At 46.8% G+C, this 12,339-nt stretch overlaps 2 protein-coding genes across 2 annotated transcripts; both read left to right on the forward strand.

Annotated features, from left to right (window-relative positions):
* Nucleotides 1-2,717: 2,717 nt before the first annotated feature.
* Nucleotides 2,718-3,338, forward strand: N7483_003599 (uncharacterized protein; the record flags this gene model as incomplete). Its single annotated transcript, XM_057087036.1, has 2 exons — nucleotides 2,718-2,735; nucleotides 2,790-3,338. The coding sequence occupies 2 exons, from the start codon at nucleotides 2,718-2,720 to the stop codon at nucleotides 3,336-3,338; spliced, it is 567 nt and encodes a 188-aa protein (XP_056946865.1).
* Nucleotides 3,339-7,613: 4,275 nt separating this feature from the next.
* On the forward strand, nucleotides 7,614-11,476 carry N7483_003600 (ankyrin repeat domain-containing protein; the record flags this gene model as incomplete). Its single annotated transcript, XM_057087037.1, has 5 exons — nucleotides 7,614-7,897; nucleotides 7,944-8,550; nucleotides 8,598-9,512; nucleotides 9,570-10,035; nucleotides 10,113-11,476. 5 exons carry the CDS (start codon nucleotides 7,614-7,616, stop codon nucleotides 11,474-11,476), a joined length of 3,636 nt encoding a protein of 1,211 aa, XP_056946866.1.
* Between the last annotated feature and the right edge of the window lie 863 nt (nucleotides 11,477-12,339).

The raw sequence follows: 12,339 nt of genomic DNA on the forward strand, positions 1-12,339 counted from the left end.
ATTCATCATTATCAGAAAAATGACAGATGCATATCTTAGGATGATTGGTAAGTTCAATAGCTCCTGGTAGTGTCTGACTGGGGCCATGCACCTGCTATCGAGATTTATCTCAAGCTTTCTTTTATGTAGGCAGTCAGCGAGTTTTATTCTGTCTCCCTCTCAGTAACAGACATACTCAAAACTTGAAACATCTGGATTGACAGGAGAAGCAGACAGACCCAAGATGCGAGGTAAGGTGTTGGGGACTTTTTGTTTGTAGGGATGGTAGAAATTCTTCATGATTCTGTTTGCCGGGCTATTTTTTGTACAATGATGAGCTAATTGGAAGATTTACTAAGTTTCTCAACAGCCCAGACATTGCCCATTCTAACTAACCTTCATCGAACACGAGTAGTGAGAGTTGATCCAGTTTCATGAACCCGTGGGTAAAGACATCAAGGAGGACCTGGTGGGTTGGGACTGCGACTCGCATACCGGCTAGAGCGGAATCCCACAGCCTTCTCTCCCCAGTGGTCGACTTGATCCCTACCTGTAAATGACCAAGGGCGGCCTGAAGGAAGATGGGATCGAAGAACCTCGATTTGTTGCTCACACAACGCGACAGTAGGGCATAAGAACCATATAAGCTACATATAGATTCTTCAACCCCCACCATCAGACCACTGCTAAATGTACCCAAAAGAGGGGCAAATGGAAAAAAATGATTACCTTATTTGAATTCATGTTCAATTCTTCCCGGATCCGAAGTATTGCTCTGAGGTAATCGTCAATGGGTTGGAAAAGAGATGACAGCCCTTGTAGTGAAACAAACATCAGCGTCTTTCCTGTACCGGTACCCATCTAAAACGATTCAGTCAGAGTCTCAGTTTGAACATTTTCTTGGAACCTTGCCTCCTTCTTACCGCCACAATTATGTTTTGCTGGGCACTGGCTCGAAGCATCTCCAATTGATACGCTCGCTCTCGAACCAGCTGTTCCTCCCCATTACTTGGGGCTATTTTGCAGGTAGTCGAAATTTCAGATCAACAAAAAGGAGAGGATGGGGTGACAGAGAGGGTATGGGGAAACGAAAAACGTAGCATTATGGAGGATGAACCATCCGTGCTCTAAAAAAAACCTGCTTTCCAATGAAAATTCAAAATTGTTTTCTTATCTGACAAGAGTGTTTCAGGATGCACCCGTCGGAGGGTGCGAAATAATCTATCTAGGCTTTGATACTTGGCTAGTAAATTTCCCACAAGGCTCATGACTACCCACATTGTCACATATTAGCCCAACCGCGCTCTTTCTTTCAGTGAATGAACTCTGTGCCAATTTTAAGCCATTGATAGTGTCTTAATAATTTATTCAAAAATTTTCATTTAATTAGCGGTAGATGTCCCGAGCGGCCAAATGTGCTGCTTCTCGCTTTGTCCCAGCCCAACCAGAGCCGGTAATATCTCCATATTGGACCGTGACTCCGAATAAAGGCGGATCAAGTGTGATTGTCTCCTCTTGAATTCTTTGAAACCTTCTATGTTCTCTCTGGACCCTCTCATGTAGCATAGAAGTATACCGATGGAGAACAACTGCGTGTCCTATATGTCGTCTAGGCTCCAGGTGAACTAAACTGGAAGGAACTGAGTGAGGCGCTCCCATGGCCGACGTGCCGTCGTTCCTATCTTGGGGTTCTCCGGAAGTATTTGGAGAAAATATATCTGTAAGGCCCCATAGGAGCGCAAATTTTTGTGGCTCAAGAGAAACTCTGTAGTTCTGCCCTATTAGAGTAACTACGATCTCGGGCATTTCTTTCTTCCCCAATGGCTCTCAAAGAAGAGAAGGGTTCACAGACACCGAGAGGGCCCATGATTCCATTCCAATCGAATTCTTCGAACGCACGATTAAAATAGTCCTGCGTCTGTGTGAGTCCAAAAGCCGACTAGAGATGATAGAAGGAGTTGATTGACCTCAATCTCATTACACGATACTCCAGATCCTGTAAGAGATGAGATCACCGATATACAACAGACAAGTAAACCTATGAGAAGGTCTTTGTATAATATAGCGTCAGATTAGATGCTGATGAAGAGATGGCCATTGTGCCTACCGTCGCAGCCGGTGGATTGTGTTATTATTTGGCAAATTGGTCATCTTGGTGCTTCGGGTGGTATTAAAGGAGTCCCATAGATTACAAAACCGAAGAATGGATAAGTTTTGGCGATGGATATTAACACGTCCGTTTTAAAAATAATTCGTACATCACGATGCACCGAAGTGCAGATTGGAATTCACTTAACTGTGACTCATTTCAGGCTCTGCCACAAGATATCAACTGCCCGGTTTAATATTTTATGAAATCATATGCGAAAGCCAATTTGGCCGTGACGTGTCATACTCTCGTAGGTGTGTTAGTTTGCAGGGTAAGATAAGCCGTACCATATATTGTCAGAGAAGTGTGAATTTCAGCCCGACGGCCTTATTCCTTGACTACTGTAGCAAGAAAAAGTTCATGCGTAACAAGGTCATGTACATTATTGGACACTCGTCCGGGTAATATTACTTGGCTTGGATGAGAATTGTCATATGCCGATTGAATTAACCACAGAGACAGGGATGCTGATTTGTTGCAATGGAAGATGAGGAGTAGAGATCAGTAAAAAGAATGGGGGATAATATAGGAATGAGAGGGAAACAGAAATGGTGATTAGCTGAGGCAGCGATCCTGAACAAGGCTCGCAATGAATCACTCCGGTGCAGTGAGTCAGAAATGATAAACAACAGAATGAAGAGTTACTTTCTATGGCATATAGATTGAGCTTGTAGCAGGCAAGGTTACGGATAATCCAGAGTATTATTCCTTATTTCTTCTTTCTGGGTCCTCTCTTGATTCAAACGAGATGAAAGAAGAAGCTTTGGAGGCTTCGCATCAACCTAGGAGACTTCGACTGCTCTATGAGCCTTTATACTTGCTTCATTCTCTGGGTGAGGTTCGAAGGGATTGGATCAAACCAGGTGAGGTATCCCATGAGGACCTGGGGTCGACTGGCCCAAGGTGCTATCAAAATTTTGTGGACGCCATCGCTTATATATGTGCATATCGAAAAGAACCTGAGTACGTCACTGCGGCAGCCTTGGAAGACACTCCTGACGCGATAGTGGTGTTTCTGGCTGCCAATGGTGGCATTGATAGGGACGTTGTCATCTTTTTGAAGAATGTTGTTCTTGTGATTCTTTCATGGGTCATCAAGAATCATAGCATTAGTCTGGTCAAGACAGAGGGCCAAAAGGTCATGAAGGTCTTGGCTGACCATGTGCTGTCTCTCAATGCCCCAGAATCTTTTAATACTATCAGCAAGTGAACAAAGCTGTCTCCTCGTTAGTAGAACGGCTGAGCAATGAACCTGGATTAAAAGGTACGCAGCACTGTTTGCAGAAAGAACAAGTATGATTTTACATCATAACTAATCCAGCTTTACCATCATGAACAGATGACGAAAGTATTATCAGACTTCTCAACTGGTTTGCAGCACACTTATCGAAAGATGGGATACCACTGCAGGAATGCGACATGCCAGTCTTGGCTTTCAACAGCTACAAGGACCGGGGAATTTTCAAGGCCTTGCATAGCCACCCGGGGAACCTCGAGCAATCCCATAAGCTTGAGCAACTCTTCAAGCTGGGGAAGCATGTGGCTCAGTGCAAACGTCTGATAGAGGCCACCATTGCACTATATTCTGAGCTATCCCGGGGCTTTCTCATCGAAACGATCAGCGGATCACCGGAGAAGCGAATCACTCTTGTGGCACATACCTGTAAAATAAAGGAAATTAGCAACTGTATGTTCTCTGAATCTAGCAAGCGGGATATGTTTTTGCAACAGTTACAAGGAATCTACTCTGGTCCCGAACTGGACAGGATCCTGTCCAAGGATCTCTGTAAACGCAGAACACGCGTGCACGTGGAACTTTTGGTCCTCGATCATTTTGAACAGGACAGGTATATTGGATGCAGCAAACCGGCATGCTATCTCTGTCATCTATTCATCTCTTTCCATCCCGGAGGCTACGCGAGCCCCCCCCCCCCCCCTTCCCACCAAAAGCTCTATCTAAATTGGCGAATTCCGGATATCCGCGCGGATACTTTGAATGCTGCCATACCTTTTCAACATCAAATTGATATTCTGCCTCGCATGATTGACACGGTCCGGTTGCATTTGAAGAACGATATTGCACTCAAAGTCGGTAGGTGAATGGGCTACGCGGACTCCACAGCGGGGGGGCTTCTCAACAATTATTGAGATTGCATCCGATCCTAGCTCATTCACCAATGATATTTCCCTTGCAGAGCTACTACGCACACTCCAAATTCAACACAGGGACAAGCTTAGCAATAGACCACCCCTAGTAGATCCAGCTTTCCATCCTGGAAGTGTTGTTTCATTTGGCAATGAGGGCAGTGAAGATGCTGAGAGTGATGATGATTCAGTGACTGGTGGGGTGGAAATTTGATGTCAAGAACTGTTTTGCGAACATATTTGGTTTTGACCTTGACCAAAGAATAACCTCAGAAAGTCAGCTCTTATTCATTTCCTGCAGTTCATGGCTACGCGTTTCCTCGAGGAGCCTACTTTGAAGGATGTGGAAATCATATATACAACATACAAAATTTATGATATTAAGTTCTGCATCGAAGGGTCAGCCAAACTCTCGACAAACTGATCTTCAGGTGTAATATTAGGCAGATAAGAATTAGGTTGTATGATGCACAGTGCCAGTGTGAGCGACTTTGCATAATTTTTGGGCAGTCTTCCGTATTCTATGCCGATCTAGGGCTGGTATGTGATTGTAATATATAAATTTTCTCAGACTGGGCTTTAAGGAGACGCAAATTGATGCATAGTAATGCAGCCTAGTTTCGCTCATGTAGGGGATCGACTCATTGATCGCACAATCTGAGCTGATTCCGACCTCCATTACAAACATACTTATTACCTCCCGAGGTCTGATCATGGGATTGGCATTCAGCTCTCTCCAATTTGTCACTCACCTGAACGGGTTCAAGGTACGACTCTCATGTTCTAAGCCCAGCTTTCAAAATATTTATCATATTAAGTTGAACCCGATTTGTGAATTAAATAAAGGCGTCTTAGCCATGCTGGCTACCTCTGGTTATTACTAATTGAGAACTGCTATTCTAGTTCTCTGGAATGGGGCACTGGGGCCCAATACCAAATGTTTAGATCTTATGCGGAGAAACTTTTTGAGAGAGCAGGGAAACGTTCTGCCTCCATGGCTCTTCAGCTGGGAATTGGACAGAAGCCCGTCATTTAGGATTCTTTGGATAAGAAAACATTTATATTTAATCAAAGAGTTTTTACATTGAGCCCCATCAATGAATTTTCCATTTACCTATCGAGCGAAAGAGCTACTTGGTCAAGCGAGCACATCAAGCAAGATGAGGGATGATAAAGCAGTTTCAATTTGTGGATAGAGTGGAGAAGGGGCACTGCTGCTTGGTAAAAAAACCTTTGAAGGCGTCATACTGCCGCAGCTGCTGACATGATAGGCAAAGGATGCAGCAGTGCGCCTCCTGCCTCCACATCCAGCCAGCTGACGTGGCCTGCAAACGCCGTTAACCCAGTCCCAGGTTATATATTTGGCAAATCTTTTCTTATTTATGAAATCTGTAAATATTGCGCCGATTATTTGGACAAACATTTTTGTTGTGAACTATCTACTGATCAAGGATGCCAAAACACAGAGCAAAAGAATACCACGCAGTCGCTCGCGGGCATATTTCAGGCATCATAACTCAATCATGGTAGTGAATCCCTGGCATATACCTAAGATTTGCTACGAGATTCTAATTTTATTTACAGGGCTATCGCTGACGCATTGACCAATGATTTCAAAGGTAAAAAGCACAAAGGCTTCCGAACTTTGCAAGAAGCGCTGAACTACCTCGTTGAAAACGGACATGAAAGATCGGATATCCATCTTGTTGGGCCTGAAAAAAAACCATTCCAAGCTCAGTCCAAACCAGTATATGCTGTGGCAAATGGCAGAGAAGGCGAATCAATTCATTCTCAATATCTGTAGGTTTCTATCCTTCTTGGAGATTTCCGTTTTACTCTTCATGCTAATCACCATCACAGGAATGACGTGGAGGCTCAAGTGCACAATCATCCCCGCTCTCGTCACCAAAGATTATCCTCACGCGAGGAAGCCTTCGCCTTTATTGAAGATTACCTGGAGATAAGGAAATATATAGAGGGCGACGACTGTGGTCTCATGGTTTCTATGATGGAAAAGCTCCACCTGCCGCCTGGCCCAGAATCAAAGGACCTTTGCATGAGAACCATGACAGAATTCTGAAGATTTAAATCAATGTCCACATAAGAAGTTGAATGACTCCTGGTCAATATGAAGCCCCGTGGTTCTTCTTAGACTCTAAATAGTCAGATCGATTGATTTCTACTTCGCAATATCACATCTTCCCAAGTCGCGCATATAGAAATTACGCATATTCTCGATAATTTACTCTAGTAGGACTATTACTGTAGGAGCAGAATCTTGCTTGAGTAGTCTAGGGTTATTCCAAGATGTTATAGTTGGCATTGCGCAGATAGAGACTGCAGTCACCGTACGCCCAGCACTGAATATTATTCATGGGAAGTTTGCACAAGGATTAATTTCATTCACTTGACTAAATTATAAAAGCTACTGCGTCATTATCTTTAGACACGATATCGGAGTGCGAGAGTATTAACGCATCATGGATTTTTTAAGGAACCGCATCCGATTGTAGCCTAGACACGAATTCCATCGACTTTCTTGGTGGAGGAAATGTCATTAAAGTGAAAGAGCAGTTCGAAACAAAAACGGTCAAGCTATAAAACAGAGTTTTCCAATACCAAATCGGGCTCGCAGTACAGTCGTCACCGGTTCTTCCGATATGTCCGAAATCTGACTGCCCTTGATGACTGGCAGGGTCAGATTGATGAGATCAAAAATCCGGAGGCACAGGGGATTGGTGATATGGCTGTGATCGATACGGCTCAAGTTCATTGTGATTGAGCAGTATATAGATATTGTTTGAGAGGGAAGCTGATGTTAATGCCTAGGGTGGTTGAGATGGAAGTGTGCTTCTCAGTACTAGGTGCCACCCTAATCTGGCACTTCCTCTCATATAGGCGGTGACGCACACGCGAATAAAAATTCTTAGGCGGTTTGATAAAGAAAATGAACTATTTCATGATAGACTGAAACAAAAAGTCTATACCAAGTTCTTAAGTATAACTTAAAGTCCTCTTCTTCCTCTAGATCAAGGTTATATAGACTTAGCTTTGTTATTAATAGCTAATGCAATGTTTATTTCAGAAAGAGTAGGTGGCCTTTCTGCTATGAATATGATGTTTAAGGCCCGACGAACCATTGGGTGGTCTTCGATTTATTAGAATTCTCTCATATGCCTCATAGACGTTCTTCGCACCTCTGGAGATTGGGGGCGAAAGCGCGCACTCCGTAGTCAGGAGATTGAGGGGCTGAGAACCCCCAAAAAGGGCCGCGCCCTTATATCGTTGAATGTGACGACGTGACAACTACTCTTAGCCCCGCATAAAAGCAAGTATTCAAATGTTCATTCAGCAGCGGCACGAATGCGACAATGAGGTCCGGTGCACCTCTATGCCAGTCTCCTTTCCACGAGATGTGTTGTACAAAGCGGCGATCAGGGAGAGGCCGACAGCCTGGGCGTTGAGCGGAGAGACTATTCTGCCGTCTTATCTGCCATACATGGCGATTTCACACGTCTGGTCGGACGGCACGGGGGCTGGAGCTTGGAAGGACGGCTCGGTCAACGAGTGTCTCTATGAGCTTTTCGAAAACATTGCAAGGAAGTTCCACTACGATGGCATCTGGTGGGATACGATCTCGATTCCGCGAGAGAAGGCTGCCCGTACCAAGTACCAAAGCGATAAGGAAGATGCAGAACAACTACGAAAATGCCCGCATCACCCTTGTCCATGATTGTTTCCTGCGGAATTGGCTGTGGGACCTGCGTACCGCGTGCTTTGGAACCATCATGTCGCCTTGGTTCGGTCGAGGTTGGACGGCGCTCGAATTAATGAAGTCCCGGAAGGTTAAGATTATCTTCAGAGGACGCTGGGGCCCTGTCATCAAGGATCTACATGAAGAGATCCTCGCTAAGGTGGATGAGTCCGATTGCGCGCTTAGAGAGGCCTCATTGCTGATTCAGAATCTCCGGGGAAATATTACCACATTAAACGACCTATTAACCGTGCTGAGTTCCCGCTATACGTCTTGGCCAAAGGACGTGGCGGTCATCTCAGCTTGGCTAGTGGGTGTTCCTGTACAAGAGCGACAGCAAGAGATATTCAAAAGTATTGTGCGAAAGCTCGGGAGGATCGCCCCTGGACATCTCTTTCACAGCGCAATCACCATGTCGACTACGTTTACCTGGTGCCCGGCCAAGTTTTCCGGTCTCCCGTTGGACCCCGCCGAGCCCTTGTTGACTATCTGCGAGAACGGCCATGTCCAAGGATGGTGGCGGGTAATTACTTTTCAGCCTTCAGTCAACAATCACATTTGGTGGGATAGTACCCATCCACTGATCCGGCGACAGCTTCAACATGCCCTATTGGACACCCAGCAGTGCCTTTTCCTGGCTTAGTACAGGTCCAGTTCCATCAGAAGAGCCTTATTATTCCAAAGACAAAAGAGGTTGGCTGCTATCAATACATTGGAGCCGTATATTTCCATTCGGAATGGAGCAAAGACTACCAGCAGGTGGAAGATATCGTCACAATCTCGAGTTTCCAGGATGAAACGGAGTCGCATCTGCGCGCCACACAGAAAGAGACAGATGATAGCCATGGTATAGAACTGTTGACTCAGGCTCACGCCTCGAATTCGCAGCTCAGTAGAGCTGATCGTGCCGAAATGTTCCAGCGAGCAATCTGGGCGGGCGACTATCAGGCATTCCTCAACTACCTGGAAGAGGATATTCTTGAGGTACCAGATAAACTCGGGCGACGACCATTACACCTCGCTGCAGAACGGGGGCACAGGAAGATCGTCCACAACCTGCTCTACTGTGGAATTGATCACAGTGGTCAGTGCGATCAAGGGCAGACAGCATTGCATTACGCCGCATGGGGAGGCTCAGTGTTGGTGATACAGATGTTGAAGGACCGAATCGGGCAAACCACCAAGAATAAGGAGGGGAATACAGCTTTGCACATGGCAGCACAGATAGGGTTTGCACTTATTGTGGAAGCGCTCAGGAATCAATATCTTGTAGACATGAAAGGCAACAACGGTCTTGCACCTCTGCATTTCGCGGCCATCAACGGACATTTTACCGTGGTTGAAATGTTGACCGGGGTGAATGTCGATGCTAGGGGTGACATTTTCGGCTGGACGCCACTGCACTGTGCCATCGACAACGGTAACCAAGATATCGTGACATTGCTCATCCATTGCGGTGCAAAAATCGATGCCAGAGATACCAGAGTCGGATGAACCCCACTCCATCTCGCGGCCATGCGCGGAGACTCCGCACTGATCTAGATCCTGCGGGTGGCGGGTGCTAACATGGTGGCTAATGACAATTTCAACTGGACCCCATTCACCTTTGCAGAAACCAACAGCCATTCCCAGGCAATAGAGCTCCTTCACGCCAAATATAGCCCCAAGGTCACCGGGAAGGCAAAATTCTGGACACCCCTGCACTGCAAAGCCGTCAATCAGGAACGACGGCTGTCGAAGCTCTTGATTGGGAGCATCGGCCACGATTATGTGCAGTCAACACGCAAAAGATGGATACCGTTACAGTTTGCAGTGGAGCACAATCTGGAACACACCGCTCGGTGGCTCCTGGATGCGAGCTCGAGCTCCGATTGGCCGATCGAATATGACGATCATACATACATTGATTGGGATGTTTATCCAGGAAGCAAAGATGAAGAATCCTTGGACTCTGACTCGTCCTCAAAATTCGTCCCGTCCTCGGGCTCGGACGCGGACATCGATGATAGTGTGAGCTTGAGGGCTATAGCAGTCTGACCGGAATGAGCGGCAGAAGCTCCATCAGTAGCACCACCAAACCTCTAGCTGCTCTCCGGGTCCGTGGCGCTCAGCCCAACAGACCCTGGACCCCCATGCACTGGGCTGCCCAAAAATACTATCCCGTTGTGTTGCGCATTCTACTCGAGAAGAACGCGGTCGTCAACGCCGACGGACCAGATTCCTGGACACCTCTACATTTCTCTGTCTATTTCGGACACGTAACGGCCTCCCGGCTGTCACTCGATGCTGGGGCTCACATAAACCCGAAAGTCAGGTCCGGAGCAACCCCTCTGATCATGGCGGCTGTGAGAGGGCACAAAGTGGTGGTGCGGATGCTGCTAGAAGCCGGCGCTCGGTACGACGAGAGGGACCGAAGAAAGCAAACGCCACTCTTCTTCGCTGTCAAGCGCAGGCGCACGGCGGTGGTGGAGCTTCTACTCGAAGCCGGAGCCAGTGTCGATATGAGAGACCACCAGGGGCAATCCCCGCTTGCCCATGCCTGCGAGGAAGGGTTCGTCCACATCGTCGAGCTCCTACTTAAAGCGAAGGCAAATATGGAGTTTGCAAGCGTCGAAGACGAATTTCACTTGCCTTCTATCTCTGTCGCTGCTCGCTACGGGTTTAAAAAGATTGTGCGACTGCTCATTAATGCCGGTGCTAACGTCGACTCGCGTGACAAGATCTGGCGTACACCGCTTATGCATGCTGCCGTGTTTGGACATGCGGAAATTGTGCAGCTTCTCCTTGAAGCTGGCGCAAAGAAAGACCTTCAAGCCACCTCAGGTCGCAAAGCGATACACTGGGCTGCCAGTCCTCACGGTGGCTCATATTATCACGATAACATTCTTGGAGATGACGAAGAGATGGACATGGTCTTTGATAATTATATGAACTTTGCCAAATCGGAATACGAATCCGAAGAAGAGTGCGAAGAAGAGTCCAAAGAGGTGTCCAAAGAGGAGTCTAAAGACGAAGAGGATTCAATTCCTCCCTCCGTATGGGCAAGCCTCGAGCCAGTCGTGCGACTCCTTCTCGATGACGGCGAACCGGTGGAAAGCAAAGGCCACAAGGAGTCAAGCCCCCTGTTCCTCGCTGCTCTGGCGGGCCACAAAGAAATGGTGCCACTTCTTCTCGACCGCGGCGCCAATGTTAATTCCAGGAACAGGCGTGGTTCAACCCCACTGATGGCAGCTGCTATATCCGGCAACGAGGAAGTCACGAAGCTTTTGATTAAAGGTGGCGCCCGCGATAACATGAAAAATTTGTGGGGACATACAGCGCTTGATATCTCTAGACATATAGAAGACGGCTCGATCGACGATTACGAGGTCTTCTCACGGCGGCCCAGGGTACGAAAAAAGGTCGGCATGGCCGGTACGGCCGAGGAGCCTTCTGAGGAGTCCTCCTGAGGAGTCTTCCAAGCCAGGGTGGCATGAACGCATGTCGCAGGATTTGAAGGCCGCGGCGGACAAGATCAAATTCTCTGTTCGTTGGGAGTCACAATTATGGCGTATTTAATCTGCCCGAGCAAGGCTGACTGCTAACTCTCAACAGTATATTGACTACCAGAGGCAAAGTCGCTTCAGTAGGTTGTTTCTTCCAGTTCTATCTTGAATTTTCACTGGCATCACTCACGCGACACGTAAAGCTAATTTCTATACCCAATGCCCAGGTTCCTGGAGGCTTTAAAAGATATTGACGAAAGATGAATGAAGCGGAACAGATCACTAACCGAGGCAAAGCGAGGAATGTTTTTAATTGAGCATGAGAAGAAACGAGATGGAGTCTTTTATTTGTTTATAAATTATCGCGGGTGTGCCGATTCAAGAGGTAAAGTACAAGCACCGTTTGCTGGCATTTGACGGGCCGTTTTACTTCCAATAGTCTGGCTCTCCGTAACTTGTAATTTGGAACCGTCAATGATGGGCTTGAACGAGTCTTTGATCGTGTCGTTAGCCTCAATGTTGGCAAAATGGGCCTCCTGGATATCCCTTGGGCCGAATATTCCGCTCGTCATACCTGGTGGACCGGAAAATGGTTGGCATGCTTCCGCTATTTTCTCCTATTCCAAGGCCGACCGTCATGATTGAATGAGCTCGAATTCGATGCCATATTATGTCATACCCATATTATGTACCCCTGGCCCCTGGATTATTGCAGATCCCAGTTCCTACACGTCTCCACCTGGTGTTGGAAGACCTCAGGACAGAACATTTGAGCTCTCAAGGTTGATTCCACCGTCCCAGTTTTCAATACTTTAAAATGTTGGCTA

Source organism: Penicillium malachiteum (assembly GCF_028827825.1).
Source record: "Penicillium malachiteum strain IBT 17515 chromosome Unknown utg000002l:1.0-8849297.0:1.0-8852440.0, whole genome shotgun sequence".
In the NCBI taxonomy this organism is placed as follows: domain Eukaryota; kingdom Fungi; phylum Ascomycota; class Eurotiomycetes; order Eurotiales; family Aspergillaceae; genus Penicillium; species Penicillium malachiteum.